We start from the raw sequence: 16,944 nt of genomic DNA on the forward strand, positions 1-16,944 counted from the left end.
GCATGACACTGGTTCCACCCCAACTCCCATTAAAACGTAGCCCTATTGCAGTGAATAAGGCAACCGATGGCTTCTTGAAAAGCTGCCTGCCATCCATCCCTACTCCCACAGAGAGATCTAAGAGGAGTACCAAGCTCAGATTCGGCATGTCGTGAGCACATTTCTCTTTTCCAAACCTACAGCACTCCTGCAAGTATGAGAAGCCAGAAAGCTACGCAACTTTTGGTATGGGAACAAATGGGGAACAGGGAGGAACCAGAAAGCAGGAGGAAGAAAGAAGGAAGGAAAACCGCCATCATACAATGACAAAATTGAGGGGGGAAAAGGAAAAAAAAGAGTCAGGAGGTAAAAAGAGGCACAACAATTGCTGCCAGGGCTCGTGTAAGCATGGAGTCACCTGCTAGTTGCAAGGATGCTGCTATACTAGGAGAAGGCTGAGAACACCAGATGAAAGCAAAGGGCCATGCTCACAAGTATAAAACCTGGCCAACATCAGCAAGTGTTTAACGGCAGACAGGCCTGCACAGATTTAGCCTCTCCTCCTTTGCCAGAGAGGCCAGGCATCTCTCTAGATTCAGATCTGTCAGCTGTATTGGTCTGCATCACGCTCGCACAGTGCTGCCCTTCGTACTTAAGCGCACAGAGCACAAGAGCTCAGTCACGCTCTCCCATATGCAGCTACATAGGGCAACATTTCTTAGGCATTAAATGACTGAAAGCAGTGAGCTATTTCATAAGATACATGGCAACATATGCTTATGTATCCCAAAGCAGGAGACAGCCCATAAAGGGCAGATAAGATAGAGAAGACAATTACTCACAGGAGGCTGAAGTTACAGAAAAATAAAAGAGCTTCGTCAGATTATGTTGGATTTATGCCATGTCTCATACAAGGCTCAGGGGGGTTTTTATATACTTGTCGCATTGCCTTTTGGCAGTAACAGCACAAGCATTTTAGACATATAGGGCAGGACTTTTTTGCAGCCAAAAACTTTGCTTAGTTTATTATATACAGAAAGAGGCTTTTTCACCTGCTTCTCTTCTGACCATGGTAGGAAACTATACAGGCAACCAAACTAACTGCAAAAGGGCAGAAACTTTTCTACCAGGCCATCTCTCAACATGCACGACTTCTTTGTTGCCATTGTTCATATGGGCAAATGCATTATTACTAGCTGAAACCAAAGACAGCAAACCAATAAAATAATTTCAAGGTTTACTGCCAAACTTGCAATCTGTCTCCTAGCACAATTTATGTTCAATAAACCTTGTGGTACAGGACACACAAAAAAAATAAAAACCTTTCTTCAAGACTCATTTTAAATTCATCTCTCATCAGACTATAACTTTGGATGCGACTACTTAAGGTCCTACATATTTTCTATGAAGGGCCTTCCAGAATTTAGAGAGATTTTCAGTGCAGAAGCAAAATCCTTTTAACAATAGTATTCCTCAGGAAATTTCTAAGCTCATTAATCCCACTCACTAGCAGTGGTGTTTTCCTGAGATCTGCATTAGAGCCACTAATAGGGACTGCATTTTTTACTAATGATTTAGAGGAAGAACCGATAGCGAGATAGCAATTATCAATAGTATTGATAGTATTCTGGTTAGTAAAAAGCATAAAGAATGGTGAGAAACTCCATGCAGCATTTCTGAGGCACTGCACAGCATGACAGATGAAATCACGCTCGGCAATGCACAGGGGAAGAGTCAAAATATAATTACTTGTTAACACCAACAATGAACAAGATGAGATTGGAAGGGTAGCCCCTAACTCAAATAGCTCTCAACTTGTTAAAAGGAGACCATAAAGAATGAGTTAGCAAGCTTTTCTTAAATAATGGTTTTACTTGCAACAAGCATCCAAAGAAATGAGTTTCAGGGATCAAAATGCAGAGGGGTAGCTGTGGATTGGTAAACCAAGATGGGGAAAACCATGGGGACCAAAGCGAAGAAATGTAAATAACAGATAGGCTGATGGGGTCTGAACTTTGCAGGTCCTTTTAGCAAATTGCAAGCGTTACCTTAATGATGCATACTGGCAACATTGAGAGGAGGGAAGATTTTCAGGAGCACTGAGACCCTAATTCCCATTTTTAAAAGTGACAGGCACTATCCTATTAGATGTTTAAGTCCATTTATGCGCTTACGTGTGATCCTATTTCACCCTGCTCGAGTTGCTCAAAATATATACTGACGCATCCTTTTGTAACACGCAACCATCTTAGCCTTCAGACTAAATCAGAGTGAAATGGAATCATTCAGGCATTTAACAGATAGAATATGATCTGGACCTACGTCTCACTGACCATTCACAGGACATAAGTACCTACAGCAGTGGTTCTGAACCGTTTTCGACTTGAGGCACCCTTCAATATAGCTGAGGAAAATGCCAGCTCTTAACTGTCACTTTTTCTTTTTCAACTACAGAAAAATCCTAGAGCAATAATTCTGTTGCAAATAACTCAGAAAGACCACAACAGATCAGACTGTTCTTCACACTGTGGATCCCCATTTGAAAACTCTGGGCTCACCTTGTGAATCATGTTTGCACACCTACGAGATAACATTGTGTGGCACCTCACAGCACCCTTGAAAGTGTCTCAAAGCACCCGGTTTGAGAAATACTGACTAGAGTCTTATTGAAAAGTTGTGCTCAAAGGCCCTGCTGTGAATATGAGCCAGCAGTGTGCCCTTGTTGCCAAGAAGGCTAACAGCATCCTGGGCTGCATTGGTAGGAGCGCTGCCACCAAATGGGGGGCAGTGATTCTTCCCCCCTATTCTGCACTGGGGAGGACACATCTGGAGTCCTGTGTCCAGTTGTGGGCCCCCCACTACAGAAAGGATGTGGACACACTGGAGAGAGTCCAGTGGAGGGCAACAAAAATGACTGGGGGACATAAATTGTGAGGAGAGGCCAAGGGAACTGGGCTGATTTAGTCTGGAAAAGAGAAGACCGAGGGGGCCTTCAATTCCCTGCAGGGGGGGGGCAAAGAGGATAGAGCTGAACTGTTCTCAGTGGCGGCAGATGACAGAACAAGGAGCAACGGTCTCACAGTGCAGCAAGGGAAGTTGAGGTTAGATATTAGGAAGAATGTTCTCACCAGGAAGGTAGTAAAACACTGGAACAGGTTATTACCCAGAGAGGTGGTAGACTCTCCATCCCCAGAGATTTTAAGGCCCAGGTAGACAAAGCCTTGGGTGGGATGATGTAGTTGGGGCTGGTCCTGCTTTGAGCAGGGGATTGGACTAGATGTGACCTCCTGAGGTCCCTTCCAGCCCTCATTTTCTACGATTTCTATGAAGGATGGATGCTACAAAGACTGAACCGTGTGAAGCCTTACCCATGTGTGCAGTATAATTTTTAAGGACTTACCTACACAGACCCGAGACCTAAGGTGACAGCATGAGGGAACTGGGGAAAGGATGAGGCATGAGATAGATGCAAAGCAGCAGAGCCCCTCTCTACTTTGATCATTTCAGAAGGGAAGAGCAGGGCTCACAGGTCTCCAGGAAGACTCTTGAGAATGGGCTCAGCTTTAAAAAAGCAGCAAGCTGAGCATCCTCAAACAGGAAGAATGGTGGATAGGAAGCTCAAACAGAGCAGGAGGTGAAGCAGGAGGAGGAGGCAGCTCAGAGCCTGGGCAGGGTCCAGCAGGCATAGTGGGAATGGGAGATAAGTAAGAGCACCAAAGAGAAGCTGTTTCCCACCTTTCTGGAAGCTCTCCTCATTCTGGGAGTCACCCTTACCTCTGATTTGCTGTACTCCAGGAGCTCAGTCTAATTAGCCTTTCCTGTGGAGCCTAATTAGCTCCACAGGAAAGCATCACTGTCTACACAAGCAGTGTTATTAGGCCGGAGTCAACTAATTAACTCTGCCACAGGATAGTACTGCCCAACACAAGCACTATTCTACTATTTACTTCGTCACAATGCACATGTAGATGGTGACCAGGGTTAACTGGGGCATGAGGATGCTACAGTGTGAGGCTGCCTGCCGTCTATCCCTGCACTGTAGCACCGAGCACCAGCTAGCCCCTCCGCAGCACAGAGCCGGGGCAGAGCAACTCCAAGCTGCCAGGCTGACCCCCTCCAGGGACCCTGCCAGCCAGGGCTCTACTACCCTACCTCAGTGTGCTACAATCCCAGCCATACATGTAAAAGCTGTGCCTAGGAGCAATAAACTCCAACTGAGTTTGCACTGGAGTTTGTTCAGCTGCACTAACTGCATGTGTAGATGCATCCACTGCAGCTCTATGCACTTAGGCAGTCGTTAGCATGAAACAGGCCACAAGCCACCCCCTACCCACCCGATACCTCATTACTCCTCTGGAAGGAACCAAGACACCTACAATGCCGGTAGCAAGCAAAAGGAAGTGAATCGTCTCTGCTGCCCTTGCCATGTTACCACTCATTTCATCACATAGGTTAATAATGATTTCTGGAGTAGCTTGCATGAAAGATAATCTGCAGTGATGCAAACTCAGTGTCTGCCCTCCTGGGCTCCTACACCCTGCACAGAGCAATGGTGTAACTTGTTCCTATTGTGCCTGCTAACTTAGTCCTGCCACCAACATGACCAGGCCAGAAACATCTTGCTGATATTATGAAGATCTCAGAATACTTATGAAAACGTTGAGTTGTTAGACCCACCACTATACCCTAAACTCTTCCTCTTACCCCAGCCAACACCAAAAGCAATATAGGAAATTCACCATGATTAATCCCTACTCAGAAATTCTCCAAAAAGAGTCAGGTCCAGCTGGAATGTAAAAAAAAAAAAAGTTGTCTGAACCAGGTTTCTGAGGTTTCATCATTAGTCACTATGGACAGTGGAACAAGAGGCCCATACAGCACCAAGCAAAGTAAACAGGGTGTTTGATGTACTTCGCAATGACAAAAAAAATTGTGTAGATGGTACGAGACAATGGACCAGCTTCACTTAGAACAACAGCTCCTATTTGTGTCCCTTCACCTTAATATATAGAAGACTGCAAACGTCCAAAGATAAAGGAAAGCGATTGTTAGATTTGAAGGTGATGGAGTGCAAAAAACTAAGATTATTTAGTCGTGAAAGGAGGATTAGAGGAGATCCAACTCAGTCCCTTCTTTCAACCCTGTCTCAAAATTCAATTTCAGCAAGTCCCTCACACCTAATAGCATGTCAGCCCTCGAGTCTGCTGTTTCTGCTGCAGGGGTTTCCAAGGACTGTGGGTGGATTTTTTTTTCAAAGGCAGGATACTATTAATGCTAAGACTATTACACCTGGGTTTGAATAAGTTCTAAAATATAATGCTCTCGTGCTATTAGAGACGTGTAGTGGAGTCTGGAAGCACACACAATCACACACACTTCACTCGGGTACAAAACTGCAGTGAAGGAAAGACATTTGATTTTCCAGGTATAAATTAAATTTCAGGAGTCAGGATGAGATGGGTCAATAACCCAAGTTGGTTCAAGGTCTGGTTCAGACAGTCAGTAGGAGTTTTATTACTGTCTTCCCACAGCCAGAAATTTACCTCTTCCTTAAATCTCTCAAAACAGACAATTATTGACCAAGCAATTTCTATCCATGATCCTGAAATAAACATAAAGGAATTACTCCAAACTACTGTGCCATTTTCACAAAATCCAAACCTGCAAAGGTTCTCTCCGGCACAATCAGCATTATCATCATTTACCACAAAATAGCCTTCCTGTGAAGTGTAGGCATTTTGATGTTTTTTTCCTACCTGGAAATAGCAAAGAACGTCCTGACGCCTGCAAAAAAAAAGCCCATCATTACCCAACAAGGGAAGAAAATTATGGAGACTTTAAAAGAAGTGATGAGGTGAGAGGTATTAAAAAGTTTAACTTCCCTATTACCCTGCAAACGACTTTTAATTATATTCAATAAAAATATGATGAGGTTTAAAAATAAAAAGATATCTGAAATAAAATAATAGTGTTCCACTAATTTTACTTTGCAAAATTAATGTTGCTGCACTTTCTATTTTTCTTCAGAGAAATGTCAGGCAGAAATATCAAACTGTCCTCAGGGAAAAATCAGAGCATCTGAGACTTAAAAAGAATCCAGTGTTCAAATGAGTTAGTGCGCTGGTATTCATTTGGGAGCAGTGGATTATGAGGAACAATGTAATATACAGGGTTTTTTCCGAGTGTTAGACTATACCCCTATACATCAACAACGGCACCAGTGTCCAGAATAGCTCCAACATTTGACAATTTGTAACCAAGCTTCTGAACAATTTTATTTTTCGTGACAGCCTTAACTAGACATGAAGCAGGATAAGAGCGAGTTATAAGCATGAAGAACTTGGAAAATTACTAAAAGTACAGCAAAGAAATTGTAGGCTGGCACAAGTTATTAGGAGGCAAAATGGTCCGGGAGATGATGATGACAAGACAAAACATTCCTGCCTGCGTGGATGACTTACTGTGTGACCTTGAATGTAACACGTACGCTGCACCCCAGCCTCCCCATCTGTTTGACCGGTATTGGAAAGCAGACCGCTATCCATGGTTTAGAAAAAAAAAAGTTATAAAAGTGTTTTTAGAATTTGTAAGGACAATGTTTTTATATGCTAGAATGCACCTCCATATTTTGGAGATTCTCTTTCATCCTGAAAGACCACGTGTTCTTTTTTGTTTTTAACATGAAACATGAAAAAAAAATCTATCAGTAGCCCACAAATAAAAGATACAATTAGGTAAGGAACCCAAGGTAAATTCCTGCCAAGATCTGGGGATAGGTGTGTTTATTGTTTAATTGAGAAGCAATTACTATTTATTATGCAAATGCTGTGAACATGCTTGGGGCTGTATGCACAGAGACTTGCCCCCAAGAGCCTGGTCACCCAACACATTCTGTTTTCTTAGAAGGGAGGGAGGTGTGAGTGTGTGTAAAGGAGTGTTAAAGACTATAATGGAGAGAGTAACTGACTGTTTCTTTTATCTGCCAATCCCCACTATATATAGTTCCCCTTCCTCTTTCCAAGTTCCAATTCTGCTAAAACGTGTTTTATTGTCACTCCTCTTCTCTCCCTGCTCCAACTGATCCAACCTGTAGAGTAAAAGAGGCACAAATCTTGATGTTTAGAATTCCAACACTAGGCCCATGCACAGCAGCCTTCATCTATGAACCACAGCAAGAGCCTAGCCTGGGATTTTGCTTATCTCAGTTTTATCCTACTGCTGCAGAAGTAATTAGTGCAGAAACAGAGGATCATACAGGTGCTATGCAGCAAGTGCCCCACACAGATTTCAAAGATGTAGGCAGTACAGAAAAGTGTAGGTTTCCTAATATCCTTCTTTCATTTTAAAATGCGTGGTTCAAACCACTGATTTTATTTTTCAAGCCTACCCAATATTGGACAGAAAGGAATAGCCCTTTCTAGAGTTTAAAGCTTGCAACATCCTATCCCCACCACCTTTCAGAGAATTACAAGAAAAGAAAAAGACCCCTACACAAGCAACTGAAATTGAACCTTTTATTGTTGTAAGTGGGCAAACTACAAGTTAATGCATCCATAGTTACTTTTATCAACACCTCTGAACTGCCTCTAAATTGCATTTCTACTTTAAAACTCGCTCACTGGCTGGCATGAAACTGGTGCCAACCTGGCAAAGTTGACAACTGCAAAAAAGCGAAGGACAAACCTAAAGTATATTTTTTGCACATATAAAAAAGACACAATATAGCAACTGAAGCCTTGAGCCTTCACGTGGATGAACTCCTGAAATTTGCAGAATGAGGATTTTAGTTTTCATTACTTACTTTTTTGTTTTCCATTTTTGTCAAGGAAGAAGGGGAAGCTACCAAGTCTCCCGCTTGCTCACCCCTCCTCCTTCAGCATAATACTTATGTTAAAATAAACACACGGTTCCAGAACGCTGTTCTACAAGGTTTGGCATTAAACAGAAGACTGGCTCTCAAAACATAATGCATTTTCAGGTGAAGCTTATTCTCACCTGGCAAGTTCCTTAATTAAGTTTGCAATTCGTCTCTTGTCCTCAGGACATAAATCCTTTAAAGAAGCGCTCTTCATTCCTCCCTCATTAGTGACCTGAAAATTAAAATCTGCATTTAAAAACCAGTCATTTATATGGAATAAGCACTTCAGGAGATATCAGAGGCCTTTCAAAGGTATAGCAATTTGAAATCAGAGCTAGACATACTAAGACTGGAACAAGGGGGATATTTTTAACAGTCAGGGTAATTAATCAATTTGGTCCAATTTACCAAGTTTTGTGGTCAGCTCTTCTAAGGGAACTATAGTTCAGTCATAGGTTATTGGGCTCCATGCAGTTTCCTAGTGAAATTCATAGGCCTGCAACATGGTGGAGGTCGGAACAGATGATTATAATGGGTCCTTGAGACCCAGAAGTCTAGGACTTATTACTTTCATTATAATTACACCCAAATGGACCACTCAAGTTGAGCACCTGTGTGTGTAAGAAACCTTAAAAAAAATTGAAATAGGCAGTCCTTGTTTCAAAGAGCTTGTATACGAGACACACTGAACTAAAGAAATTAAACCTAGAGCAATCAGGATGAAATTAGGATACTTCCTGTTAAATTTCATCATCTTCTTATCTGTACATAACAAAGCAAGCTGCCTCTCCACTTCGCTACTGCTTGTTCTTGTCCATTACATTTAAAACATGCATTTTATTCAACTCCCATCTAGCCACGGCCTCTAATCCCCACAAACAAGCTCATGATGAATATGTAATCCTGGATTTTTCTCTTCTTTTGATCAGGTCCACTCCAGTATATTATTCAAGTGAAGTGGATGTATTTCTTATCAATGTCCACCAGAGGGTACTCCACAGCACAGTATTTAAAAGCCACTTGTTATATTGTTGCTTTTGCTATCATTAGATAGGACTCTATTTCCATGAAATCCAGATCTAGCCTTATTCAAAGAACAGTTCTGCACAACCAGTGATTGAGCCATCTGATGCCAGACTCAGGCATTCAGATGCTACAGTGCCAACAGTAGGATAAGAACAGATACGGAAGAGAAGTGATGGAAGCGATGGTTATTTGATCCAAGACTCTGGTAAGATTAAACAGAAATCAAAGTTAAGTGGAAGCAATCGTAATTGTTTATTTTTGGCTAATCAGATCTTATAACCACTTATGAATGACATTTGTAATAATATATGTTTCTAGACGTATTCAGTCCTTACAATAAGATGTAGTCTAATAGATAGAACAATAAAAAGTAGCTGCTAAAGGTACAACTTTAACAATAATGGGACTATCCCGTTCCCCAACACCGATTTCCCCCCAAACTCCTTACTGGAGCTAATGGGACTTGCATGTGTACATCAAGGGGAAAATGTGTCCTTCCATTTTTAGCAGATGGTGTTAAACCAGTGTCCCAAAGCTAATGATTTTAAAGCAGCTTTTCAAATAGAGACATTGGAGGTGATCTTACGCAGAGTGGTGTTATTCCATACCCCAAAGCCCCTCAAGTTAAAGCTCTTTGATTTTTATTTGAATATATTTTCTCTGGAAACGCCAGGTTGCACAATGAAGGTTCATTGTTAAACTTTTCCCATAATTTTTCAAATCAAGGTGTGATTTCAGAGTTTCCTCTCTCTCTCTCTCTCTCACATGCACCCCCACCCCAGCTACATGAGGGGCAGGGAATTCACACTAGAATTTGACTTATATTTAAGATTGAATGGAAGGGTTTCAGTAGTATGTACCTCAAATACTAAAAGGCTTCAGTCTCTTGGTTAAAAATGTCTGCAGAAGAAGGCTGTACCCTAGATGTCTGCTGTAAATTCTTTACAAAAGCAGCAGCTGGTGCTTATGTCATCTCTTCCTTTCAAAAACAAAAAATGAGGCACAACTGGAAGACAAGAGTGTCTTTGGCCCAGAAGAATTTTACACGGGGTAGATTACAGACCCCCTCAAGGCAGCCCCCAAACCGAGGTTAAGCTATGCTGCGCTCAGAGACACCGTCAGGTTTATACCCCAAAGACAAAATGTGAAAAGCTGGTCCTTGCATATTCGTGGCACTGGAGGTATGGGCAAGTGATGCAAGGGAAGGGATGGCCTCCAAGTTATACTATACGTTCACCTCCCCATGCAGAGTACTCCTTAGAATGGGGATTGATGATACCATTATCTCACTGCACAAATGAGACTGTATAAGCTACCTTCTGACCAGATTCACACTTGTCCACCTGGTTGGAACCAGTCAGGGAAGTCTCACCCAGTAATTTGCATTTTTCAACCTTTCATCCACAAAGTTTGCATGCACACTCATCTGTTGACATGGATATTGGTAGGCAACCTCCATCTGGCAGGAAGGGACAACAATTTAAGCCAAGGCCACTGGGGATAAAACACCTGATTTATAAAAAGTGCTGTGGGATTTTTGATGTCCAAACCAGCAATCTTCAGTATTCACTGGCCCATAAGCAACTGTACTGAGCAAGTGCTGCAAGTATCGTCACACTCTCCCGTCAGCTTCATTTCTGACTTTTCCATTTCCTGTTGCCACAAGCAGTGTTGAAGGAAGGGTCTTGTAGGATACATTTTACCCAAGGTCCCTACGCTGGGTCTACTCAAACCTGACAGGGCCTTATTTTCAGACACAAGCAAAAAGACTACCACATGACTTCTATATAGACCTCTGATCATTCACGTGAATGATGAAAGATCAGATCAACTCTGCTAGGAAGGATTCGAGTCAGAGAGGAACATAGACCACTTTCTTTAATGAACCATTCTGCAATTATCAGGGTCAGCGACCCCTCCTTTTTTATAACCAAGGATCCTGGTTCTCTCTGATTTAAAAAAATCCCCAATATTCAGTTAAAAAAAGCAACCCCAAATCCACATTTTTTCCATGATTAAAATAAAACACCACTAAATATATATATGCATATATGAGTGGTGTTTCAGTTAACTCACAGAAAAATGTGGATTTGGGGTTACTTTTTAACTGAAAAGTGGGGATATTTTTAAATCAGAGAAAACCAGGATCAGTTTATAACTATGAAACACATCAAAGTGAAGAGATCAGGTCTGCCTTTGTGATACATTCTTACCACCTGTGACAAAGGGCTGCATCTAGGACTAGGTAACCCCACTCACCTGTGGCAATTAATACATCTTATTATTATTTCTATCTTCATAAAGGTAAGCCAGAGTTGCTAAGTTACCATGAACATTTTGCAATGGGACAGCACCATAAATAACCAAGGTAAAAAGCCAACTTTGCTTGCCAAAAGCATGTGGGAAGTGATTCTCAGTACTTGCTCCTCAGATCTGAAACTCTCTCTGACTTGAGGCCTGTCAGAGCCCCTGCCTGGACATCTTCCAGAAATACTACAAGACCTTCCTATTTGGGTAGGCATTTAGGTAGCCAGACTACTTTTTAAAGAACTCTTCTTTCCAGATCCTATTCCATTTGCTTTTATAGGTTGTTTCCATGTCTTGCTGTAAGCCACTCTGAGCCTTTGTTGAGAAGGGCAGCACATACATATAAATAAATCAATCAAACTTTGATCCCACTTGATCATTATTTGTTACATGGTAACTAGGAGGAATTTAATCACGGATCAAGACTTCAGCATTAGGCACTGCCTAATCACAACAAAAAAACTGCCTCTGCTCAAAAGGGTTCACAGTCTAGTCACAAGATGAAGAACGGCAGATGGGTACAGGCAAACAAATGGAGAAGCACAAGATATCAGTGAGACCATTATAAACAACATAAGTAGCAATGGTCAGAGCACAGCAGCTTACATAACCACTCTCAAGTGTTCAATAAGCAAGACAGCAGAGGAGAGCTGTAAGGAATCTCAAGGACAATGAGGCAGGTTATAAGCACTTCAGTGGAGCTATATCTACGTGTAAGAAACAGCATGGTACAAAACACTGTTTTTTCAAGGAATTTGACAACTGGGCAATCAGGACTGGCATTGGCAGAGTGGAAGTGTACATCAACACTTCAACAGCATGAGCAGTGACTTTAGCTCTGGAACTCCCTGCAACTCCTTTCCATTTGGGCAGGCATTTAGAAACAAAAATAAGCCCAAGAAATCTCTGCCTTACTTTGTTTTACTTGTTATTTTCCTTTATTTATGGTAGTTGCCCTTTTAAGTTGCTCTGTTTCTCTTGCTGTAAGCATATAAATCACCTGAATAAATAAATAATGACAGATTAGGTGAGGCAGACCCAAAAAGAACCTTAAAAATGAAAATAAGCAGTTAGTATGTGATCTGATGGAGGAGGAGCCACCACTGGAGAGATGGTTAAGAAAACAAGACAGCAAAACAAGGCCTGCAATCACATTTAAAAAGAACATAGGTGGAGCAGGATAGTATTTACAGAGAAGGTGGTAGAGAATGATAATGTAGTAAATCAGCCGGAAGAAAAGTTTCAGATGCCTGACTGTACAGGACATGCTGGGCTTAAAGGTATCATGCAGAAAGAAGCAGCAAGATTTAGATGCAATCTGGATAGCTGGGTGCAGTGTGCAAAAAATAGCACCTAGATCCTGATTCAGCATGACAAGGGGAATGGAAGTGATGCCCAAGGTGACTGACACAGGAACAGTAAAGTAAGACACTACTGGTTCATGCCAACAGAAAAGCCAAATCATGTTTCACAGATGAACACATAGAATCACAGAAATTTAGGGTGGGAAGGGACCTCAGGAAGTCACATCTAGTTCAAAACCCTGCTCAAAGCAGGACCAGCCCCAACTAATTCATCCCAGACAAGGCTTTGTCTAGCTGGGTCTTAAAGACCTCCAAGGATGGAGATTCCACAACCCCTCCGGGTATCCTGTTCCAGTGCTTTACTAACCTCCTGGTGAGAAAGTTTTTCCTAATATCTAACCTAAACTTCCCTTGTTGCAACTTGAGCCCATTGCTCCTTGTCCTGTCATCTGCTCCCACTGAGACCAGTCCAACTCCATCCTCTTTGCAGCCCCCCTGCAGGGAGTTGAAGGCTGCTATTCAATCCCCCCTCAGTCTCACCCCAGAAGTCATGTGCCCCAGCCCTCTAACCATTTTTGTTGCCCTCCACTAGACTCTCTCCAGTTTCTCCACATCCTTTCTGTAGCGCGGGATCCAAAACTGGACACAGGACTCTAGATGTGGTCTCACCAGTTCTGAACAGAGGGGAAGAATCACTTCCCTCTAAGTGCATGCTGGCAGCACTTCTACTAAAGCAGCCTAGGATGCCATTAGCCTTCTTAGCAACAAGGGCACACTGCTGGCTCCTATTCAGCTTCTTGTCCTCTGTCACCCCTAGGTCCTTTTCTGCAGAGCTTCTACTTAGCTAGTCAGTCCCCAGTCTATATCAGTGTATGGGATTGTTCTATTCTAAATGCAGGACTTTGCATTTCTCTGTGTTGAACGTCAACCTCCCAAAATAATTGATGGGTGCAGAAAACGGATGGTCAATGTATTATCAGATTTACTTCTATTGTGTTAATAGCCAGTAATGGCCAAGCCAATATTTCTCTGCATAGAAATACAATATTTAACGGCCTCAGCAGCACACTATTTGTGCTTGTTTTGGCTCTACTGCCTTTAGATGGTAGACTCCCCTTCAGAAGAACTTGTGCATGCTTGCAATTATGTAAAGGTAATAAAAAGCAACAATGACATGGTACTCTAAAACGTTTGCAAGCTGATGCTTCACACCTATTTTATGATTATCTGAACTCTTCAAAATGAGCAGCATTAACGCCTGCTGACCTGCTGTCCTGTCGGTTCTCTAATGGGATCCATGGTAGCAGTAGTAGCAGCTGCAGGAACCTTCAGCTTTGCTTCAGCTTTTTGAGCCCTTAATATGCGCCTTGTTCTTAAATTTCCTTCTGCAGAAATTCCTACAGATTGAAGACAAAAAAAGATTCATAGATTATTAAGGGCAAAAGGAACTGTTGTAATGCCTTGCATCCTACATAAAACGCAGGCCATCAAATTAATTTTTGCTTGAACTAGAGAAAATTCTTCAGAATATACCACCATCTCAGAGGAGCTCCTTATAAAGCCTCTCCCCTCCCTCCACATACAAAATATTTGTTTGAATACTGTCACGAAGAAAGGCAGAATGCATTGGCTGTAGCCAACCACATGAACATTCATGGGATTCTGCAAACAAATCATAAAAGACAGCAAACCTGGAATATGCCCACTGTCCTCCGACTGAGGCTCAGTGCAAAAATCATGTTCACTTAAAAAGAAAAGCATAAACCAAAGCCACTCCTGTGATGTCCTCAAAACAAGGGTTAATTAAGTACCATGAACAGAGCCCTTACAGTGCTAACATGATTCACTTTAAAGTTTTACCTTTACATAGACAATCTACCACTGCATGTTGGGGCCCAAGATGAATTGCTCCCCATGTTACAGCTATTGTTATGTTTAATATGGCAAGTATTCAGTAAAAAGATTCTACTGCTAATATTATTTCCAGTCCAGTGATGGTGCTACCCCTAGCAACTCCAAGACTTTTGGGGCCTTACAATGGTGTGTCAAAACTATAAGAGACCAGGCCATCATGAAGCAAGGCTAAACCTGATTTTAGACTCTGGAATTACGCTATTAATGTTTAGAAACACAAGCTTGCTTTCCTATTTTTCACTTAAACATAAGTTTGTAAAGCAAGTACATCTACAAATTTTCCAAGAGAATCAGCAATTCATGTGAAGACACTGTTTTATGAGCCTTTCCATCTCCATCCAAGCCACCAAAAGTTCCTGGAGTTACTGGTACTTTCCATTGTACATGAGCAACAATTTCAGAGTAAATACAGACAAGCTGTGAAGCCCTGTCACTACGGCTTGCAAGTTTTGTTCCATTTTTAACCCAACTGCGTGAACAGGGGGGTTTTTGTTGTTTCTTTTAAAAGCCAAATTCCTCAAAACTTCTCAATGACGTTTGCAACTAGTGGTCTACTCCTGCAACAAACACTTCATTTTACTTGTTAAACCCTGAACATAACAGCAGGTTTTCGTGTCATTCAGCAGAACCTAAACTTTCGTGTACCTGCAATAAGGCCCTGCTTCAAAACACTTAACAAGATTATAAATTCTAGAGAGCAGCAGAAACTTAGACACTTCCCCCTCTATCCCAGAAGACCTAATGCAAAATTTCATCTGTCCTTATGAAGCTAGGAGTGATTTAACTGGGCCCTCCAAAGCCTGCTGAGGACCTGAACCTCTCTGAGGCTTTAACAGAACTCAGGGATGTAAAAACCTGCCTCTGCTACAGACAGAACAAACTACTATGCTATGTCTGCTTTGTAACAAGTCCCCTGAAACAGTTCATCTTTGGCCTGTACAGCTTTACAAACAGCAGGCAATAGGTCATCTATTATAACCCCTTTTTCCCCTCAAAAGCACAAAAACCTCAAATGTGCCCTCTTATTCTTTCCCTCCCCCATCCTCTCCCACACACACACACACACACACACACACACACACAATCTTTGCAAAACTTAGCTTTGCCAAAGTAAAAGTATTTACAATGAGGTCATACCTGGAACATATACCACTGGCTGTTCTTCATCAGAAACTGCATGCCATTTCATTAAAGGAAATAAGTCACACAGAAAAAGCCCAAGTTCAGATGTACAAAAAGAAACATGAAAACATAATTAAGCCCGTGATTTTCAAGAAGACTGTTCGCTTGACGTCATTCTTGGTTCTCTACCATTTGCAAATGATCAAAACACAAACTTCACCAGAAAAAGCCATGCTAAGTATGATAAAGCAGTGTTATCAACCCTCCACTGTGCATCAGCTTTTATCTAAGTAAAGATTATTTTAGCAGCCATCCAGAAAAAAAATCCAGGAGACCTGCCCCACTTAAGTTAAACTATTAAGGTAACAAAGTGAAAAAGTTGATACGAATTAAAGGTTAGCTTTAAACCGCGGCACTATCAAAAGAGGTAAATTTTGGGGACAACCCGTATAAGCTCACACTGACACTGCAGCCGTCGCTCACTTGTGCGCACGGGAAGTCGGAGCTCAGAGTAAAGAGCAAGATTTGAAGGAAGTGGCCTCACCCTCAGCTGATCGTTCATCATGTGACAGATAACAGCTGAAGGTCGGGGGAATTATCAAGTACTTGTTTTGAGATAGCTGTGAAGTTATCTTTCCAATAACTCAGGGCCATAATTATGAATCTGGTTTACACCTTCCGGGACATAACGAGCAGGATGTTATTTGTGTTACAGGACTACCTGCAGGGCCCAAATCCCCACCCCGCCACGGCTACTGGCAGAGGTGAGCCCACAGAGTCTCTTCCTCAGCTAAGCAAAAATAAAGACGTTCGTCTGCGGCATAATCCAGATGCCCCAAAACTGCGGGGGAAAAAACCTCATCGCTACGCTGTTATTTACGCTGCTTATTTTTGGCAGATCTCACGTTTGGACTACGAAACTCAATCGCACGAGTTTGCCGACCGCTGACAACCCAGGTCGTTTTCAGATGTAATGCCACAGGGTTTGGGTTTCAAACACTCCCCTCCACTATTCGGGCGCCTCGAGGCTGCTCTGACACGCTGTAACTACAGCGCGCCGGAGGAGCACAGTCGATGATACATCGAGTCCGCTGGCGCGCGGTCATGACAAAGTACGAATCCCACCGGTTTCAACAGCCATCCCCAACGGTCATCATGACCCCGAGAGGGGCATCAGGACCGAAGTCGTCGGAGGAGTCCGAGAATTCACGCGACCGGAAAACTGCTCATCACCCCTAGGTACGTCCGCAGAGAGGCAGCGCTGAGGGGGACGCCGGGGAAACTGCACGTCTACCCACTGGCGTCTAATGGCACACGGGCCCAGGCAGGCCCACGGGCCCACGCACTGACGGGCCCACGCACAGCCCGTGTGCCTGCGGGTGGGGGTGGGGGTGTGTGGGCCGGCTGGACAGACCTCCGCCCCCTCCCAGCCCC

At 42.7% G+C, this 16,944-nt stretch overlaps 1 protein-coding gene across 3 annotated transcripts in view; it reads right to left on the reverse strand.

Moving 5' to 3' along the window:
* Positions 1-16,879, reverse strand: part of LOC102376087 (protein hinderin-like) — a 19,110-nt gene extending 2,231 nt beyond the window's left edge. The window contains exons 1-5 of one of the 3 annotated variants that reach the window (XM_025194855.1): positions 16,592-16,879; positions 15,526-15,561; positions 13,741-13,871; positions 7,975-8,069; positions 5,736-5,763 (exon numbers count right to left, since the gene is read on the reverse strand). In XM_025194855.1, the coding sequence (XP_025050640.1) occupies positions 5,736-5,763; positions 7,975-8,069; positions 13,741-13,871; positions 15,526-15,561; positions 16,592-16,616 (315 nt within the window). In that variant the 5' untranslated portion in view covers positions 16,617-16,879. Of the gene's footprint in view, positions 1-5,735; positions 5,764-6,242; positions 7,067-7,974; positions 8,070-13,740; positions 13,872-15,525; positions 15,562-16,591 lie in introns of those variants that run through there. The other 2 variants (XM_025194854.1, XM_025194853.1) reach the window with 2 other exon arrangements.
* Positions 16,880-16,944: the final 65 nt, after the last annotated feature.

This window comes from Alligator sinensis, unplaced genomic scaffold (assembly GCF_000455745.1).
Source record: "Alligator sinensis unplaced genomic scaffold, ASM45574v1 scaffold1225_1, whole genome shotgun sequence".
NCBI lineage: Eukaryota > Metazoa > Chordata > Crocodylia > Alligatoridae > Alligator > Alligator sinensis.